At 42.1% G+C, this 21,909-nt stretch overlaps 1 protein-coding gene across 1 annotated transcript; it reads right to left on the minus strand.

Annotated features, from left to right (window-relative positions):
- Nucleotides 1-1,870: 1,870 nt before the first annotated feature.
- LOC102270133 (plasminogen activator inhibitor 2) lies at nucleotides 1,871-19,610 on the minus strand. The gene is made up of 8 exons (XM_005904089.3): nucleotides 19,561-19,610; nucleotides 15,164-15,343; nucleotides 10,936-11,055; nucleotides 9,169-9,297; nucleotides 8,411-8,528; nucleotides 4,416-4,558; nucleotides 3,581-3,745; nucleotides 1,871-3,041 (listed from the first exon to the last, which is right to left on the minus strand). The coding sequence occupies exons 2-8, from the start codon at nucleotides 15,332-15,334 to the stop codon at nucleotides 2,637-2,639; spliced, it is 1,251 nt and encodes a 416-aa protein (XP_005904151.2). The 5' UTR covers nucleotides 15,335-15,343; nucleotides 19,561-19,610; the 3' UTR covers nucleotides 1,871-2,636.
- Between the last annotated feature and the right edge of the window lie 2,299 nt (nucleotides 19,611-21,909).

The following is a 21,909-nucleotide window of genomic DNA, read 5'->3' on the forward strand; positions in this document are numbered from 1 at the left end:
CGGGGGGCTGTCCCCCACTACCTCTCTCTGAAAAAGAGTTAACTTATAGCTCCAGTTAATAAAGTTCCTGGGTGTGACAAGAGTGTTTCAACTTACAAACTCCTTTGGAAGTCCTCTAGCCTGCCTGAACAGGATCTTCCGGCCACATGTGATTGTTCACAGCCTCCCAACCGTGAGAGGCATGAGATGTTCTAAACTGTCTAAATACAGATTCCTTTGAGCAGTTAAAAGATTGATTAGAAATTGTATTGGTGAAGGGTTTTTCACTTGTTGGGCCAATGTTTGCTGCTAAGTTTCCATATCCCTTACCTACTGTGTCCCTGGGAGTATATTGATTAATATAATTGGTGTATAGGAATGTAAGTAGTAGCTTTAATGTTTGTAACCTTGGGCCCTTGAGTTAATTCTTTTCTTGTTATAGCCCACCACACCTTTGCCCTATAGGAATGCAACTTTATCTAGTGCTTTCGGAAGGTCGCACCTGACTTTAGAATAATCACCTTTAGAGAAAAATAAGTTTTCTAAAGAAAGGATCATAAAATGTCAACAGGCCTCCTGGCCAGAAGATGATGTAAATCACCTAAACTTTTGCATATGATAAGTTTGAAAGCCTGGCTTCAATAGGAATCAAGGACTGCTGTCCTTGCATGACTCTACCCCTTCCCCCATTATCCCCTATGCACAACTTAAGGTATAAAAACTACTTTGGAAAATAAAGTGCGGGCCTTTTTCACCGAAACTTGGTCTCCTCAGGTTGTTTTCTCTCACCTTCTGGCTGAATTCCCATCTGGAGTGTGGAGGCTCGTCAAGCCTACTAATTTTGCCTGGGCTTCTAAGATCTGACTGGGGAGGCCTTAGTGTCTCCTCTCCTTCAGGAGAACGGGAGGACACCTGTGGCCTATGTAGGTGATGCAAATTCCTTGTTTTGGAATTTTATTAGCTTTCCACGTAAACCAAGTTATTCAGCCTCTTTTCTCCACTGAATTTTCTCACTGAGCTATCCTTATTTAACCACTCTTTATATCTTTAATTCTATAGTATCCTGATCACCAAAGCCGTCTCCCCTTTGAATTCCCTGGATCCACTGGGGCTGGGCCCCGGCAGTTTACACTGAAAGAAAACTGAAGCAGGAAGAAGCATCATTCCCAGCTTGTGGTTAGCAGACTCATAAGTGTTCGAACTGGGATTTAGGTGCAGTTAAGACAAGGTCATAAGGCTGCCTCTTTAGCCATGATGCTTCAGTGGGTCACCCATCCCTGGATTTCATCATAAAGAGGGCAGTGCCTGGAATGCATTTTCAGGACCAGCCACACTTCTGTAGCCAGGTCAAACTCCCTAAACCTCAGATCTTCCTTATTTCTCAGGACTTAAATTATGTTTTTATGTGCTGCTGATCCACTCAGAAGTATTCAGTGCTATTTGAAGCAAACACACTTAAAAGAAGTCAGCTTATGTTTTCCTTCCACCCTTGTGCCAAGCTCTTCTCTACCCCTCTGAACTCTCTCTCTCTCTCAATGCACTCAGCGAGTTGACCTTGATGCTATGTCTGCACCACTAGACTCAGTGTTTATTCCTGATGTCCTGATTTGAACACAGGGGTCCCCAGAGGACTCTGACCCAAACTATCCTTTTGAATTGCTATACTTTTTGCTGCTGTGAGAAAGCAGTTCTAATCAATTTTTCACACAACTCCATTCCACCCCCAACACTGGGGCCCCTTGCAAAGCAGTTGTTTATTCCCTTGGCTCTCTTATTCTGTTTACTTGGTTCTCACAAATGAGCCGTGATGCCTGATTTCTGAGAAACAAGATAACCAGATCTTATAATCTAAAGACCTAATATAATGTGAACAAACAAATGGTTTGTGAAAATAGGTTTATTTTCTATATTTTTGCAACCTTATGTAAGTTACAGCCACGTGTATGGGATACATAATGCTAGAAATGCACACAATATACATTTCCCTGTTGTTCAATGCTTTCTTCTAGGTTTCTATTACAAAAGGGCATGGAAGGCCACCTACTTATCCTTAATTATAAGAACAAATACATATGCCTGCATGCTTAGCCACTAAGTCGTGTCTCACTTGTTGCAACCCCATGGACTGTAGCCTACTAGGCTCCTCTGTCCATGGCATTCTCCAGGCAAGAAAACCGAAGTGGGTAGCCATTCCCTTCTCCAGGGGATCTTCCCGACCCAGGGATCGAACTCAGGTATCCTGCATTGCAGGTGGATTCTTCACCCTCTGAGCCACCAGGGAAGCCCACAAATATATATATTTCCTTAGAAAGAAAAATAAGTGATAACTGGCTTCAGTAGACAGTGACCATAATTTTTAAAAAAAGTATATAAAACAATAAATAATACAGTAAAAGTTAATGCTATAAAATAAACTGAGAGTAAGAAAGAGCTTAATGACATATCATCCCATTTTAGGAGGCCAAATGATTAATGGCAGGGGGCGGGTAATGTTATGATTGACAGATGTCACGCTATGTCTGTGTTTCTAGTTAGTGTGTAATAGAAGTTCAGAAAAGCAGAAACATGCAGAGGTCTCTAAAGATTTGGCACTTGCAGAAATCCTGAGGCTTATACCTCATATTATAAATTCCTGTGCAGAAACGGAAACTTTCAATTTAGGGTGATGCAAATCTACCCCAAAAGAGAATGCTCTTGGTTATCTTGTGCACAATAAAGAAGAGGAAAGGATGGTCTGCCACGAACTGCGGACCTCCGTGGCCTGTTCTCCCTGTTACGATGGCCCCAGTGCCGGCAGCAGCCTCAGTGCCCTCCTCGTTCACATCCACAGAAGCTTGATGAAACACTTCAGACAGAAACAGGTCATTCTTTTCTGACATGCCTGAGAAATTGGCTCGGCCTTGGCTGAAGGCATCGCCCATGCCCATGCCCGTGAGAATGGTCTTGAGTCCATAACGCTCTTCCAGTTTGAACCTGGGGATGTACACCTCCACGTCATCCTCACCCATGGTGTCCTCGCTGAGCCACTTGCTGAGTTTGTCAGGGGTGATTTCACTCTCCAGCTGTGAACCCAAAACATAAAACCACTGAGTGCTTAGCAGAGAAAGACAACAACCTCTAATGCTGACAACCAATGACTTTACTATATTAAAGTAAAGTAGGTGATATTAAAATTTAATAGGTAAAAATTTTCCAAGAAGATAGCATATACGAGATGTGTTTAAGGCTTCTGAATTACTGGGAAACCTGGCACAATTTGTCTCAAACAAGTTCACATATTCAAACTGCACACCATTTCCTCAGATGTGGGCATGTGCAAGGGCTTCCCAGGTGACTCAGTGATAAAAAAAAATCCACCTGCCAATGCAGGAGACGTGGGTTTGATCCTTGGGTCAGGAAGATCCCCTGGAGAGGAAATGGCTACCTGCTCCAGTAATCTTGCCTGGGAAATCCCAGGGACAGAGGAGTATGGCGGGCTGAAGTCCAGGGGGTCTCAAAGAGTCGGACGTGATTTAGCAACTAAATAGCAACAGCAGCAGCAGACATGTGCAAAGGTGAGTTTAGCCCCAGCGTTTAAAACAAAGGAAGTTGGAATTCTTACCAACTCCAAGCCCGTAGAGGATTCAGCAATTCCATCTGGAAGCAGCAGGAACATACTGACCTCTCCAGCATATGGGAGTTCTAGAATCTGGACCTTCAGGTCTGCTATGTATCCAATGTTTAGCTTTTCATGCAGGAACATCATCTCTACTGATTTGTGCTGAGTCTAAAGTAATTAAAAAGTAAAATATGAAAGTTGATAGTAAGATGTCAAAAGATTTACAATCAGACACAAAAGAGAATGGGTTCTTCTTTCATGCTAAAGAAATAGATTTTTTTAATTAAAAATTTGTTTTGAAATTTGTCAAAAACATCAAAATATATTTTAAAAAATAAAAATTTATTATTTGTATACTCTCACAGTGATTCTGATCTATTTTGTTTTTTCAAGATTATGCCCATTAGTAATAAGATGGACAATTATAATTAAATACTAAAACATTTGTTCAGGACCTACTAGGGGTCAAGTACTCTGCAAAATCTCTTTGAATCTTTACAACAACATTTTGAGTTGGATATTATCATCCTAGTTTCACAGATCAAAAAAAGGAGTGTATGAACCACAACTAACATCATAGTTGGTACAGCCTACATATGAGTCCAAGATTGTGTAATTATAAAGCCCATGGTCTTTACCATTACTCATATGACCTCTCAGAAAATTACTAAGTGCTATTCAGTAACCTGAAAGAGTCAATCAACTATCCAGTGTGTATAATTTATAACTATTAATAGCAAATCATATCAATGAGTGGTCCCAATTTTTCTTTTTCTATTTTGTCAAAGACCCTAAAATATATATTAAGAAAATCTGTTTTATTTTCATTGTCTCATACCGAGTTCACATGGAAAGGATAAAGCCCCTTTAGTTTCTTCTGAAATGGAGTCTTCCATTTTCCTTTGAAGTAGATAGCATTCACCAGGACCATCTTGGTGTCTGCATCAACAGAACCTTCAGGTAACAAGTTTGGGATTTTGCCTACAGAAAATATGATATATGCTTATGTTTCATGATTAACAATTACGAAGTCATTATGATTTCTTGAATCTTTTGAGTCACCATCAAGCTTAGCATCCACATTTATCAAACTCTGCAGAGATGTTGATATTCACATTCAAATTTTTCTCTTAATTTATTTAAAACATAAGTAAAACTTTTTCAGGTTTGCAAAATTCAAAAGCAAATGAAGAAGTAATGTAATTAAGATTTAGAATTGCTATTAGACTTGGGAAAAAAATTTTAAGTTTCTTTTAATTTTTTTTTCTTTGTGCTGCATGCAGGATCTTATTCCTCTGACCAGAAACTGAACCTGCGTCCCTTGCTTTGAGAGCACAGAGTCTTAACCCCTGGACTGCCAGAGAAGTCCCAGAAAGTTTTTAATTCCTTTTATACTGTTTTCTCAAAGTTTTATAGTTATATGAAGTTAGTTCATTCAGATGGGAGTGAAAAAGAGACTCAAGGAATATAATGGGCTTCCCTAGTGGCTCAGATAGTAAAGAATCTGCCAGCAATGCAGAAGACCCGAGTTCAGTCCCTGGATGGTGAAGATCCCTTGGAGAAGAGAATTGCAACCCACTCCAGTATTCTTGCCTGGAGAATTTCATGGGCAGAGGAGCCTGGCTGGCTACAGTCCATGGGATCGCAAAGAGTCGGGCACGACTGAGCGACTGACTCTACCAAGGCATTTAATAGTGCATTTCCCTGTGTGTCAGTAGGCCCTTCTAGGTCTGGTCTAGACAGCCCATAGGTCTAACTCATTGATTCATCCAAACACAGTGTTTTGGAAGTTGTGCTGCACCTGTATCAGGAATAGCACAGATTCATGAAGTAATAAAGGAAAAATTGTCCTGGGGGTGGGGCGGGCTTAGAATATTGGAAGAGACATTCTAAATCATTCAGGAAAGAAAGTGCGGTGAGTTCTATTAAGAGAGCTGAATAATGCAGAGAACTGTAACAACACAGAGAAGGGAATGAATGACTGAGTCCAAGAAAGTTCCCAGAAGTGATAATATCTGAGTGTGTGGTTTTTTTTAAAGTTGGTTTAAGAAACAGCCCATTTATAGTGAATACCTGCTCTGCAATATTTCAACCACATTATTCTATTTACTCCTCACAACCATTCCAATAAGGGAGTATTATTAGTGTCATTTTACACAAATAGGAAATCAACCTTGAATATTTGCTGGAAGGACTGATACTGAAGCTGAAGCTCCAATACTTTGGCCACCTGCTGGGAAGAGTCAACTCATTGGAAAAGACCCTGATGCTGGAAAGACTGAGAGCAAGAGGAGAAGGCAGCAACAGAGGATGAGATGGTTCTATGGCATCACTGACTCAATGGGCATGAGTCTGAGTAATCTGCAGGAGATAGTGAGGGACAGGGAAGCCTGGCTTGCTGCAGTTCATGGGGTGGCAAAGAGTTGGACGTGACTTAGCAACTGAACAGCAACACAAACGGACACCGTAGTGAGATCTTAGTAATCCTTCCAAGGTCACAGTACTTGGGAGCTGCTCAGAACTCCACTGTCTTCCATTTCTGCTGACAGATACAGGACTGAAGCAAAAAGGTCACTGTAGTCTGACCAGTTTCAGTACAGTTATTCAATATCTTCATTCAGTATGCTTGCTATGCTATGCTAAGTCACTTCAGTTGTGTCCAACTCTGTGCGACCCCATAGACGGCAGCCCACCAGGCTTCCCTGTCCCTGGGATTCTCCAGGCAAGAACACTGGAGTGGGTTACCATTTCCTTCCCCGATGCATGAAAGTGAAAAGTGAAAGTGAAGTCACTCAGTTGTGTCCGACCCTCAACAACCCCATGGACTGCAGCCTTCCAGGCTCCTCCATCCATGGGATTTTCTAGGCAAGAGTACTGGAGTGGGGTGCCATTGCCTTCTCCGTCATTCAGTATAACCCCTAGCAATTAAAACTCCTGGTTACCACTTGGAAATCTACTGGGACTTTATTTAACTTTGTGACACATAATATTTGATCATAACAAGGAAAAAAGAAAATTTTCTCAAATTACTATAAAAATTGGTAAAACAATCAGTCTAAATGACTATTTGGCATTTTTGCAGTTTCACTGATTGATTTATAGCCATTCACCACAAATGCTTAGAAAGAAGAGAAACTCTTGCTGTTCTCAAAAAAGCAAAGCTTTCATGCATCTCTTTGATTTTGCAATCTGCTTTGACTTTCATTTTTGTTAAATCTTCACTTTCTCTGCTTCCTTTTTGTCAGTGGTACATCAATCTTTCAGAGCAGTAATGTAAAAATCTAGAAATGAAGAACTAAAGTAGGCCAACTGTTTTTAGAGGAACAATAATTCTTTTTTCAATTCTACAGAACTTAATACAAGTGCTTTTTCTATTATGGTAGCTAAGAGACGAGGACAGCGCACTATGGTTTGAAATGATGTTTTAAACATAGGAGGCAGGGGCTTCCCTAGTAGTCCGGTGGCTCAGATCCCATGCTGCCAACGCTGGGGCCCAGGTTCAATCCCTGGTCAGGAAACTAGATTCCACATGCCACAGCTGTGACCCAACACAGCCAAATAAAAATGTATTTGCTGCTGCTGCTGGTAAGTCACTTCAGTCGTGTCCGACTCTGTGCGACCCCAGAGACGGCAGCCCACCAGGCTCCCCCGTCCCTGGGATTCTCCAGACAAGAACACTGGAGTGGGCTGCCATTTCCTTCTTCAATGCATGCAAGTGAAAAGTGCAAGTGAAGTCGCTCAGTCGTGTCTGACTCCTAGCGATCCCACAGACTGCAGCCCACCAGGCTCCTCCATCCATGGGATTTTCCAGGCAAGAGTACTGGAGTGGGGTGCCATCGCCTTCTCCAAAAATGTATTTAAAAGTAAATAAATAAGCATAGGAGATACGTGAAAATATGTTTTCTGCATTAAGTTATCAAACTCTTTAAACGTTAATTTGAAGAATTCCAGAATTAGACTAAGGCTCAGAAGAAGAGGAAACCCCAGCTGCACCAGGAACAGATAGTGGGATCTTGGATGAGGCAGTTAGAAACTGAGGACACGCGTAATACAGGTAGAAGTAGCTTAGACGGTTAACGGGAGATGAAGAAGGGACTGAAAGAACTGGACAGCATACTGACTCTGGATGGTGAAACAGAAGAAAGAGCTAAAATTTTGTGATCCCTCCTTTTTCCATTGCCCATATTCTCACATTAATTACTCAGTTGAATATTGTTCCTTTTTTCTTTGTTTTTGTTTGCAGTGAACATAAAGTCACAATTATTTCAATACTGATATTTCCTAAATTAGAAAAGATCTGCCTCTTCTTATATTCTATTCAGTAATAATCCGAACCAGATTACTGAATATATATCTTCTATTAGTAGACTTTGATTATTTTTTTCTCACTTGCTGCTGCTAAGTCGCTTCAGTCGTGTCTGACTCTGTGCAACCCCACAGACGGCAGCCCCACCAGGCTCCCCCGTCCCTGGGATTCTCCAGGCAAGAACACTGGAGTGGGCTGCCATTTCCTTCTCCAATGCATGAAAGTGAAAACTGAAAGTGAAGTCACTCAGTCGTGTCTGACTCTTCGAGACCCCATGGACTGCAGCCCACCAAGCTCCCTCGTCCATGGGATTTTCCAGGCAAGAGTACTGGAGTGGGGTGCCATTGCCTTCTCCGTTTTTCTCACTTAAAACACCACAAAGCTCAACAAGAATCAGGTTACATTAGCCAAAATAACTAAGATTAGGTGTAAGTGCTAAGTTCAAGGATTTTAAACGCACACACACACACACACACATCAGAGTTTTCTACGTGGAAAGAAGAGCAGAAACTATTTCTTGGTTTTACCTTTGGTTTGAGTCTTGACCCAGGAATTAATCTGTTTTCTGGCATCTTCTGCACATTCTAGGAAGTCCACTGCCTGCGGTTCTGTAGAGTAATATCTCTTGGAGAGTTGCATGTATTCCTTTAAAGCGAAAAAACAGTGACAAGATTACTTAGAATATATACACAACAAGTGAAAGTGAAAGTGTTAGCTGCTCAGTTGTGTCCAACTCTTTGTGACCCCGTGGACTGTAGCCCGTTAGGCTCCTCTGTCCATGGAAATCTCCAGCCAAGAATACTGGAGTGGGCTGCCATGCCCTCCTCCGGGATATCCAACCATCTGTGGTGTATTTGTAAATTACAGGTTTCCTGTCAAGACTGGGGAGCCTGAAGCAGGGTACAGGGGAGGTTGGCTGGGAGCTGATTATGTGCTCTCTTGACGCCCCCAATCTAGTCCCGACTGCCTTTGTTCTCCTGCATACTTTGCGCAATGAACACTGAATGGAGACGGAGAGGCTGGGCGTGGGGTTAGTGGTTCTGGGAGCACCTGTGCGCACCTCCTGACTTGTGACTTTCCATGTGGGGTTTTTACAGTAGAAATAGGAAACACCCACAGAGGGAACACAAGCATGCCTGTGTTGGATCGTGTCCCATGGCCTCGGGGAGCCTTGCGAGCCTGAGTGGAATTCTCACCCTCTGGGAATGAATCAGAGAAAACAGCTTTGAAAGTGATCTTCCTGCAAGTTTGGGACCCTGCCATTTAGATCGCAGGTTTCACTCACTTCCTTGAATCTTGCAGATTTCTCTCCAAACAGTTTATTGGCACTTTCCAATAAATACTCCCCCATGGACACGTTGATAGTGTTGCTGAGAGAATGGAAGGATGAATGGATTACCCCCGCAGCTTGTGCCTTAAAAGGAAAGGAGAGATTCAACTTATATAACTCAGGACTTCTAAACAAGATATTTCTTAAGCAATAGTATTTTTTTCTAGGATATCAACAAAATGCTGTATTACAATATGCTTTTTTTTTCTGGCACTTTAGAGGTAACTCAGGAAATAATTTTGATATGGATATAGTACATTAAAACTTATCAGATAATTTTTGACTTGTTTCAGATTTTTCTCTGCCCATAGGATTGGATTTATCTGTAACAGAACTGAGATCCTAGAAAAAGTCAGGCTCCTTTGATACTTACCTAAGCTATAGTCTCTAAGCAATTTTTATTATATTAAAATGTTACCTTAGAAATGTTCTTTTAAAAGTTTATATAACTTCTACAAGTCCTTTGGCATAATTAAGGGGTTGTCTGTGCAATGGAATCTGGAGTTTAGAAAACATAAAATCGAGGGGAATTCCAATCCCCAACCTGAAGTTTGCGAGCATGATGACAGACACAGGGCTTAGTCACAGCAGTGGCTGGGTGAAGCTGAGGTCAGAGCCCTGAAGATGGACCATCAGCTGTCCACTCAGGCCTGGCAGAATTGCCTTTTGAAGAGGCCCTCTCATCATCTTGAGTCTGTAATTCCCTGAGTGACAGACAGATGGAGCATCAGCATCCCTAAGAAGGAACCTGTGAGAGGACCTAAATCAGAGTGTGATTGTGGAAGTTATTTACCAGTAGGAGCCCATCTACACCAGGCTCTTATAATGTAGCTGAATAGTGTTTAAGGAAGTGGAGTACTGGGAAAATATACTAACTTGAGATTGACTAGATGAATGGATGGTAGATAGACAGAGAGTAGATGATGATCACAATAATGATGATAAATAGGTGGATAGATTGGTGGTGTTCTTTTGTTAATAATGATGATGACAGATCCACAGATGGGGAGAGAGAAGGAAGATAGATAGATAGTAGATGATGATCATAATGATGACAGTAGGTAGACAGATAGATAGATGTGTGCTTGTGATCAGTCGCTCAGTTGGGTCCAACTCTTTGTGACTCTTTGAACTGTAATCCGCCAAGCTCCTCTGTCCATGGGATTTTTCAGGCAAGAATACTGGAGTGGGTTGCCATTTCCTCTCCAGGGAATCATCTTATCCAGGGATTGAACCTGCGTCTCCTGCATTGCAGGCAGATTATTTACCACTGAGCCGTTGGGGAAGCCCTAGATAGATAGGGAGAGAGGAGATAAAGGATACATGAAGGTCAGTGACCTCTTCTGAAGTCACCAGGCCTGGCCACCTCCATTCCTCAATTACTTGTCACCCCTTACTCTGGAAATCTGCATTCACACATGTGTATAGTAGGAGTCTCTACCGTGGCTTTAGAATGAATTATACATACCCAACTAATGGCAGAGTAATGTGACAGAATTACAAACAGTCTTGACCTGGAAGTCATAAAGCATGGATTCTACCCCAGGTCTGCCCTTCCCTATGAGAGTGGCTGTAAGATATTTACTCAAGGACTGTGAGTCTTAGTTTTCTTCCTATGAAAGGTGGAAGTTGTACTAGGTTCCTTCCCTAATATTGTGACTTTAAGACAAGAAGTTTCTGGAAACAAAATACAAAAGAACTAGGAATGGATGAGTCAGATACCTGCAAAATAGCATCAGGATAGGTGCCCCTCTGGATCTGCTGTGAGAAATTACAACTGCTGAGGCTCCGTGGGGTCACTGGGGTGCCTCTGTGGACTCCAACTTGGTTAAACTGAAGCACCTACAATTGGAATTCGAGAAAATTTGGTACATTTTTCTGCTGCATTATTTAGCTTTTAAACCAATGGCTGTCAAGTACCTCTTAGTGGTCCTACGTCAAGTTCCCTGCCTTTGTGTCTGGGCACAAAGCACAGATGCTCTTCAAGTGTAATATGTGTCAGTCCATGAAATTCCCTTCATGGGAATTAGCATGAGTTATTTTATACTAATTCAAATACTGGCCATTTTGACCAAAAAAAATATAATGAGATGATTTATAATCTTTTAATTAAATTATCTAAATTATCACCCAACTCATAAACTTCCTTGAAAACATCCCAGTATTTTGAAGGAAGTAATAAGGCTAACGCCTGACCCTGTATCTCTCTGTTCAGTGGCCTTACACATTATACCCTTCTAGACTGTTAACCATTAGCAGCCACTGCTAGCTTCAGCACAAAAACAGGGTGCTCAGTATTACCGAGGATCACCTAAAACGTCTGCACATACATTATCTACACATAAAGAAATCCCTCACTTCTGTCCATGTTGGGGGAAGATGGCAGGGGTCAGATGACAATATGAATTCCTTTTTTAAATATTTATTTGCATCTATGTATTTATTTAGCTGCCCATGGTCTTAGTTGCGGCAGGCAGCATCTTTAGTTGCGGCATGCAGGGTCTTTAGTTTCCACATGTTCCCCGACCAGGGATCAGATCCAGGTCCCCTTGTGTTGGGAGCACAGAGTCTTAGCCACTGGACCACCGAGACATCCCAATGTGAATTTCTTTATGTTGTAAGTGGCAGGTCCAGCTAACAGTGAAACTGGCAGGTGCAGACTGGCCCAGGAAGGTGCCTCAAGCCCCCTCCCCAGTACAGTAGATTCCTCCACCTGACCCTGACACCCGCCCACCCCCATCTCCAGCATCCTTTCGGTCCCAGCGCCATGGGGCCCCAGGCAGGGAGGAACTTATTGGTAAAGCATTGATGGTGGAGGCTCTGCCAAGGAAGGGAAGGCAACCTTGCCCAGCAGATGGTGGATTTCTAGGCTGGAAGGAGAGGTGTTAGGATTTCTGGGGTCTTTCTCTGCTCTTCAGATCATATATTATAAGTTCCTACCTAATACTCTCTGAAAAGCAGCCTGACTGACACTGTAAAAGGGAGGAATACTTTGTGTAAGAGCTTCTCTGGTTGTCCTACCTTTTAAGGAAGTTGACCCATAAGCTGGGGTCTCTGGGCAGCACTGAAGCCCACTCGAGTCATGGCAAGAGTCCTTGCAGGTGTGGGGTGTGTGTCATGGTCCTGAGCCAGGCTGAGGCAGGCACCCTGCCCAGAGAGCTGGCCTGGCCCAGGCCGGTCTGTGGCCTTATCCTAAAGATAAGAGCTGGGTAAAAATACTCCTGCAAATCTCACATTGCCTGTACTCTGAAAGAGAGTATCTATTTATTCTATTTGCTCCTTTTTCCCCTGCAACCGTTCCAGCCTTACCAGCTATACCAGTTCCCAAATGTGGGCAGCCTCTTCCTGCCCTGATTTTCTCATCTGTAAAGTTAATATGGTAATCAGAGCACCTACCTCACAGGATTTTGTATTCTGTGGATAAATTCATAAAACATTCTCAGCAAGGTGCCTGGCTGGGGCATTGTAAGTATCAGCTATGAAAACAATTAGTTCTACCACATGCCTCTCCTGTTAACTCTAATCTTCATACTCATCTTGCCCAATACACATTTTCATTTACATTTTAAAAATAAGAAAGTTACTACTAGACTCTTTTGAGTTATCAAATGGTGTTCGAGAGGTCTGCAACTATTGTACAAAATATGTGGTTAACAATCCGCATTCAGAGAAGGCAATGGCACCCCACTCCAGTACTCTTGCCTAGAAAATCCCGTGGACGGAGGAGCCTGGTAGGCTGCAGTCCATGGGGTCGGGAAGAGTCGGACATGACTGAAGCAACTTAGCAGCAGCAGCAGCAGCAGCAGCAGCAACAAAAATCTGGATTATGTATGATCCAATTAATATAGTTTATGGGTACAGAATGTCTCCCATCCAAGTACTAACCAGGCCCAGCCCTGCTTAGCTTCCAAGATTGGGAGGGTTCAGGGTGGTATAGCCATAGACCATACAGAATTCCTTTGAGGAAGAAGAAGATACTCTAAAATTAGACTGTGGTGATGGCTGCACAATTCTTGTGAATATACTAAGAACTACTGAATTGTAAACTTTAAATGGGTGAATTTTATGAAATGTAAACTATATCTCAACAAAGTTGTCCTTATAAAATGAAAAATAAGAAAGCTGAGGCTCAGAGTGTTTAAATGTCTTCATTTACACACCTAGTAAGTGGCAGAACCACCAACCAAGGACAGGCAGGTCTGTCCCCAAAGTCCAGGCTTCCATGTCCAAACTAAAAAGCATCTCCTCTTTTTTTTGGTAGAGAATTAAGCCAATTTGCCTTTGAATTTTAAAATCTTCCCATGTGGCAGAGTTACAAGAAAACTGTATATAAAATTCTTGTCCCACGTGCAAAAAATACTTTCCAAACACAGAAAAGCTGTGTTGTACCATGAGTGACCAATAAGTTATTTTCCTCTGGTAGCAAAATCAAGATTTTCTCTTTAGCACCTAGAGCATGGCGTCTATCCTCAAAAAAAAAAAAAAAAAAAGAAAAAATTGCTTCTGATTCTTTTACATTAAAAAAATGGAGACTTCCCCGGTGGTCCAGTGGTTAAGACTCCATGCTTCCAGTGCAGGGGGAAGGGAATTAACAGTCCTCATGCCACACAGCATGGCCAAAAACTAAATAAAAATAAAAATTGAAGTCCGTGATGTTTTCTAAAGTTTTTAATGGAGTTCACTGCCTTTTTTTTTTTTTTTTTTTCAAGGCAAAGAAAATAAAGGGGAAGGCATTTTGCAAAATGTGGCTGGTATCAAAGAATTGAGCAACTGGGCTTTGTTGTGAGTCTTGATGTTCAAACTGCCACAAACAGAGAGAGAAGCTCCCAGCCCTTTTCCTCCTGCGGTGAAATTGGCTAACACTCTGTGTGAGCCACTCCAAATGAGGCCTGCCTTAAGTGGGTCACCGTGTACCTGGAAGACTGTCCACCTCCCTGTACCCACACACTCAGGTGCGATTCTCACAGGAAACTCCAGGGTGACTGAGGACAGCATCCACGCTTGTGAGAAACAGAGCTTGACGCCCAGCACTCGGTGCTGAGCTCTGTACACACGAGTAGGAAAGAATTTTAACGATATAATTACCTCGTCTCCTCACGGATCCAGGGAAGACAGGATCATGTGAACTTTAATAGCACCACATTCATCCCAGAGGATGACTGCTGTGTACAAGTGAAGTAAGTCAATGTATTTCCACAGTCCCTGACCCAGTGAAAAGGTCCCCTGACTAAGCTGGTGTCCATTCACCAAGGAAGGAAGCCAGAGGCCCTGATAGAAAGACCCCACAGTGCTGGCCCCCCGACCACCTTGACTTTGAAGACTGGCCATCCCGTCAGCCCCGTTTTTTTGACATGAGCTCACGGGGCGGAAAATGTTGTCTGAGGCCCTCCGAAGTTGTGTTGCTCTTGGTGCCTCCCTCAGAGTGCAGAGACCAAGCTCTGGGACAGTTTTCTTCTCTTCATGGCACTCTCTTAAAACCACTACTAGGAATTCATAAACGGAAAGAGCCTGAGATGAGAGAGCAGAAACCAGAGGAACACAAAGAAAGGTGCTTCAGTCCCACTGTCCATCTGTCAGTGATGCTCTTAAAATCAGTAAGAGATAAAGCAGACAAATCTTTTGAAAAATATAAACATTATCAGATGTCAGATATAGTCACTATTAACTATTTCTAATGTTGCAGGATAAGAAAACTGATAATCCTTCTACTATATCTACCATTGAGGATTTTCGTGGTTTGGCTCTTTTATGTATTTGAATCTAAGTAACTTGTGTTGTAATGGCTTGTGATGATTGCTGAGGGCATGGGTTCGATCCCTGGTGGGGGAACTAAGATCCCACTAGCCACTGACTGTTATAGTCCAGATCCTGTAAGCATATAATCAGAGCAGTTCTGCAATTCAGTTCAGGAATCCTTCAGTCCCAACTGGGAACTTTAACAGAAACTCACTTGGGCTATCTGGTCTGCAGTATTGCCCCGGGCGCCCAGGTAGACCATGGCCATGGTGGAGGAGAGGCTCCAGGGACAGAAGAAGAGATTCTGGGTGTCGGCGCTTGTATGTGCCAGATGCTTGAAGAAATTGAGGGCAAAGATGGTATTTGCCACATAAAGTTCTTCCATTGTCTCAATCTGGAAGGAAAACGAGGAAAAGCAACAGCTCTACGAGATGACTCAACATTTTGAGTGATGTCAGCGGCGTAGCACAGGCTGTACCCTGCACAGGGCAGGGGTTTCCTCTCTGTTCTCCTTTAACTGAACAGGGTCAGCAGCATCGTGACCCTGGGACCTGTGCAGCCACTAAAGGTTCCACTCTCGGTGCAGTGCGCTGCTGTCACAACCCGGCAGTTCCTTAGTAACTTTATACAAAGGGTCCTCCCTGCATTTCCCTTTTGCACTGGATCCTGCAAATGACACAGCTGATCCTGCGATAGAGGGAACAGTCCTGGGATGCATGGTGACCCTCCACCTCATAATAATGATAATAACAGCAATAACAATAAATAGCCCTTATTGAGTTCTTAACTGTACAACAGATGCTGTGTTCAACATTTCACCTGTACTAAACCAGTTAATCCTCACACAAACCCTGTGAGGAAGGCACTGCTATTCTTGCGCTTACAAAGGAAAAAACTACTGCCCAAATAGAATCAGAAAAGTGACCCATGTCACTCGACTATAAGGGACAGGACTGAAGCCAGGTTGGTGGATGGCCTTCAGGGTCATACTCTCAACCTCTGTGTTGTACCTACAAACACACATCACACGTACAGACACACAGATACACACACTAGGGTCTTCCCTGGTGGCTCAGTCCGTAAAGAATCCACCTGAAATGCAGGAGACCACCTGCAATGCAGGAAACCCACATTTGATCCCTGGGTCGGGAAGATCCCCTGGAGAAGGAAACGGCAACCCACTCCAGTATTCTTGCCTGGGAAATCCCATGGGCAGAGGAGCCTGGTAGGCTACAGTCCACAGGGTCGCAAGAGTCCATGGACATGATTTAGTGACTAAACCATCACCATCACACACTCGAGGAAAACACACACATATTCAAATGCATGCCACATGCACACATACTCTTGTTGGCCCCAGTGGAGATGGCCAAACTCCTTTCTAGAAGTGGCTTAGACTCACCTTTTGAGAGGGAGCATTTCACACTGCCCTATCTCCCATTCCTACACCCCCTCCACTCACTCACACACCACAGCCTTTCTACCAAAGCGCCCCCTGTGCTGAGCAGCTCATTGCTGGGATGCTGGAAAGGCCCCCCTCCTCCCACCATCCCTAGCAGGGCAGTCAACACCAGGTCCCTCTGCAGGAGTGGTCCTGGATTTATGGAGCTCACATACGCACACATGAACACACACACCCCATCCACCATCTGAAGATAAATGACAGACACACCTTCCGTGACCTAAAACTCGCATGCAGCCAAACGCTTGGACACACCCAGGTGTGGGTGGGTACCTGCTGGTTCTAGCCGACAGACTGTATCTTACACTTTCACAAAGGCTTCAAACACACCCTGCAATTACCAGAATCTATAAATATACCAAGCTACGCTGACACTCATCATTCCACAGGAACCTTCCGGGGACGGTGGCTGGGGAGCCGCTGGGGGAGGCCCTGGAGGAGGCTCTCTGCAGCCTTGGGCTCCCCCATCGGGGCCTCCAGGCTCACGTCTCCCCAGTCCACGGCTGTCATGTGAACACTCGGTTTGCAAACATTTCTCGTGAAGAAAGTGATTGCCATTTGTATCAAAATTTCTCGTGTGAGATACCACCCAATTGTATTTTATCAAGACAAAATAGTAAAGTAAATAAAACATGTCCCCAAAACTCTTTCATGCCTTCTTGTCTCCTTTAATTTATAATATTCACAGGATCAATGTGAGGTACATATTCTGATCTTTATTCTATAGGTTACATCCTGAGACATATATAAGGTCACAGAGTTTGTATGTAATGATGCAGGGATTCAAGCTCAGGATTCAAGCTTCAGAAACCCACTCTGTCCAATGTCACTCACACTTCACCTGCTGGTGTTTAACTGCTACGTGTAAGTGTTTCAGCCAGTTACTGGTTTGAGAAATGCTAGAAAGAGGAAATAAAAAGAGGAAGGAAGTCAATTTGTAATACTACTAGAAGGCTTAAGTTTCAAAAAAATCACTTTTTTCTCTTGCTTCATCACTGAGATTAGATTAACCTGGGTGACTCAGGAATTTGTTTCCTCTTCCTTCTCAATTTTAAAATCATCCTTATGATGAATTATTCCTCTCAAAAACATTTCAAAAACAGAGAATTAATAGCATAAATATTTCTCTATTGTGTGCAATAAAATAAAGAATTGGAGCTATAAAAATAAACTTAAGCCTGGGAATTCCCTAGTGATCCAGTGTTTAAGACTCGGAACTTTCATTGCTGAGGGCACGGGCTCAATCCCTGGCTGGGGAACTGAGATCCCACAAGCTGCATCATGTGACCAATTAATTAATTAACTAGTTAATGTAGGCTTCTCCTATACCTAATTCTTTATAATGACCTGAATAGCCAGTCACTTTGACACTAGCAAAATTTGTCAAGACAAATGAAAAGTGAGGGGTTTTAATGCCAAGTTAGAAGTCCAGTTGACTGTGACTATTTTATTAAAAAAATTAAAAAGTAAGGACAGAATTAAATCACTCCAGATATATTTACTTGTTTTTAAAATAGTCTAAATTCTATCTTTCAAATAGGTGAAATTAACTGCATTTAACATAAAAAATAATGTGTGATGTCTCTATCACAGTTACCACATTCCTTCGGCCTCACTGTTTTATTTCCCTTGCATAATTACTTGGCTGGTAAACCTAGTAATTCTTGTTATACCAATGAAAATATGAAGATGTTGACAGCACAGCTGGTTTCAAAGCGTAGACTAGCTTCCAATTCCAGCTCTAGTGCTGTCCCTTGGAGAAGGAAATGGCACCCCACTCCAGTGTTCTTGCCTGGAGAATCCCAGGGACCAGGAGCCTGGTGGGCTGCCATCTATGGGGTCGCACAGAGTCGGACACGACTGAAGCGACTTAGCAGCAGCAGCAGCAGTGCTGTCCCTACAGACCTTTCAAATAAGGTTTGAGAAGTTTATATTCGTAGAAATCTGTGAATATATCGTATATATGTGTATATATACACAGTGTCTTCTGACTCTACCACACATCCACCCTACATTTAAGTGGGAATCTGCCTAAGACCGTGTAAAATCGAAGCCACTGAGTGACATCAGAATCTCTCAGAACAGGAAACACCTGTTGTGAATTTCTTAACACTAGGGTGAGTTACACAACTTCAACAATTTCTAGGTATTATACTCTTAAGCAACGTTTGATATTATCTTTAGAAGAACAAACAGATGAAAATCACATTGGGGCTGGTCTCTGTGATGCTTGTGTTGGCTCCTGAAATGCAAGCTGACAGACGTGCCGCTGAAACTTGGCACAGGCGGCAGGGAGCTCAGGCCTGTGGCCACACTCCCTCTGCTCACTGGCATCGAACGGTAGATTCGAGTTTGCTGTAGCATTTTTAAGTGAATTTTTTTGCAGCAACACAGTGTAAATATTTTGAAATTGACCAGAAAAATTAATGACACAGAGAAAACAATAACTTCAAGGAAATATCCCATTCCAAATTACCAAGTTTTCCCCCATAAAATTAAAAGCCTTTTCTGTATTTGATTTATTTCATAATGAATAATTATTTGTTTATGGGATATTAAATTATTTATTGAACTATTACTTCAGTCAGTCTAGCAACTAACTGGGCTGTTCTTTCTCTTTCACTAAATTGACCAATTATCAAACTAAATTCAATAAGTATATTCTGGTATTGAATTGAACCACTCAGTTTCCTGCTTTATTTCTGGTTGTTTCAGATGAAAACTGAGTCCTCTTTTTGTCTTTATCATATTTATGTACAATTTATAAATTACTTTCAGTTGCTAAAAAAATACATTTTAATTGGTCTAGCTATTTTCATTAAATTCAGTGCCAAACAAGAACTGGTAAAGGATACACACATTCTAAGCTGTTCAGGAAAACTGACATCACAACTAGAATGTACATTTGGGTTTGGTGAGTGTTACATAGGCATTTGCTGATCTCTGAGATTTAAGATTATGTATAACTTAATTTAATTCAAATCTTGAACCAAAATATTCTCAAACAAGCAACTAAACAAGAAAACACTGTTAAACTTTTACTCATCCTCTAAAAACATCCCACAGTTTAATTTTCATTATGTTAATAATACCAGTATGCAAAATAAAACCCTATTTCACAGAGAGAGACATGGAAATGGCTGAAATACCTGGTCCTTCTCTGCCTGACAGGAAACGGCCTTCTCAGCGTTGTTAGTGTTCAGACATGGCAATGACAGGTTTTATAAAGCTCTGCCCCTCCCACGTGGCATTTTTTCTCTCTCTCTATCTGTGTCCTTCGAGTGATTCAACATTTTACTCAGAAGGACATCATTAGAATAGAAATGCTCATTTGCTAAGGCATCATTTACAAAGATGACATCATTCAGAAACTTTAAAATTTAGCAATACCTACACATGCCTGTTAAAATTAGCTAAAATCTAAAAAAATGAATAAAATAAAATAAAATTAGCTAAAATCTGTCAGCCCCAGTTTCAACAGTCCCCTCTTTAGCTTGCTCTCTTGGTAAGAAATTCTACAATGTCTCTTCAATCTTTTGACAAGAATGGCCTGGGAGCTTTTTGCAATACTTAAAAAGCAATGGAATCCTTTCTCTTTTGAATCTAGACAGCCCCCAAACAATTCTTTGGGAACAGGGAAAAAAAAAAAAAAACACTTTTCTTCCTTATAAATTCTTTATTTTAAACCCTGTTCCATTTTCTCAAGCTATAATTACCTAAATAATTCTGGGTTCCACCCTGCTGCTGCTGCTGCTGCTAAGTCGCTTCAGTAGTGTCCGACTCTATGTGACCCCATGGACTGCAGCCCACCAGGCTCCTCCATCCATGGGATTTTCCAGGCAAGAGTACTGGAGTGGAGTGCCATTGCCTTCTCCGGGTTCCACCCTAATCTGTCACAAATCACACCCAAAGAACATTTCATTTGCCATTTTTTAGAACATAAATCTTATCTTTAGTTAAACAGTGAAAATCCATTGTGCACTTTAAGTTAATTTTTAAGTGGGTAAATTAAAGGTGTTAATTGGAATTTGTGATGTTAAAATCATGATTCTGAAAATCACTAAATTTTTAGATACAGCCAAAGGAATCTGATAAAAACAGATAAAAGATATGGATAATGAAAGAGAATCTGAGTTTTAAAATGTTCATCTTGTTAGAGCTTATTGAAAAGTGTTTGCAACACATTGTAAAGATGATTTTCTTCTCACTTTACTTCTTTACTGGAGTATAGTTATTTTAAAATGTTCTTCCAATCTCTGCTGCAAAGTGACTCAGTTTTACACACATATATAGTTGTTGTTGTTGTTGAATTTTTATTTTTTATTAAATTTTTTAAATTAATTAATCAATTTTTTTTTACTTTACAATATTGTATTGGTTTTGCCATACATCAACATGCATCCGCCACGGGTGTATACATGTTCCCCATCCTGAAGCCCCTCCCACCTCCCTCCCCATACCATCCCTCTGGGTCATCCCAGTGCACCAGCCCCAAGCTTCCTGTATCCTGCATCGAACCTGGACTGGTGATTCGTTTCTCATATGATATTATACATGTTTCAATGCCATTCTCCCAAATCATCCCCCCCTCCCTCTCCCACAGAGTCCAAAAGACTGTTCTATGCATCTGTGTCTCTTTTGCTGTCTCACATACAGGGTTGCCATTACCATCTTTCTTGTTGTTTTTAATATTCTGCTATCATGGGCTTCCCAGGTGTCACTAGAGGTAAAGAATCCTCCTGCCAATGCAGGAGACTAATAGAGGTAGATTCCATCCCTGGATCAGAAAGATCCCCTGAAGTAGGAAATTGCACTCTACTCCAGTATTCTTGCCTGGAAAATCCTATGGACAGAGGAACCAGGGTCAGACACGACTGAGCACACACAAACACCATTATGGCTTATCCCAGGAGATCGGATGTACTTTCCCTGCACTATACAGTAAGACCTGGCTCTATACCCATTCTAAATGTAGTAGTTTGTATCTACCAGCGCCAAAATCCCAATCCATCCCTCTTCCTCTCCTCTCTCCTGCTTGGCAGCCACAAGTCTGATCACTAGGTCTGAATCTGTTTCACAGATGTTCGCTCACATCACATTTTAGATTCCACACATAAGTGATATCATATGGTATCAGTCTTTCTTTTTCTGACTTACTTCACCTAGTATGATCATCTCTAGCTGCACACTTAACTTTTATGCATAGGAAATCCCCAAAGTGATAAGGATGAAAAGAAGCAAAAGCGCCATGCTTCTTCTCCGCTGGTGTGGCAAGCCCCGTGTCTCCACTCGAAGAGCTGTGTTGACAATCTGGAGTGTCCTTGAAACCAAGTCTGTGGGTTTGAGCCCTGTGTGAGCTTCTTAGCTGGGCTGTGGTCTACAGAGCCAGACTTATCTTTAACTCTTCTTGCTAATGTGAGTCTCTGGTCAAAAAGGAGTGGACTAACTTAACCCAAAGTGTTAGTTGCTCAGTTGTGTCCAACTCTTTGCGACCCTAT

Source organism: Bos mutus, unplaced genomic scaffold (genome assembly GCF_027580195.1).
Source record: "Bos mutus isolate GX-2022 unplaced genomic scaffold, NWIPB_WYAK_1.1 CTG230, whole genome shotgun sequence".
In the NCBI taxonomy this organism is placed as follows: Eukaryota; Metazoa; Chordata; class Mammalia; order Artiodactyla; family Bovidae; genus Bos; species Bos mutus.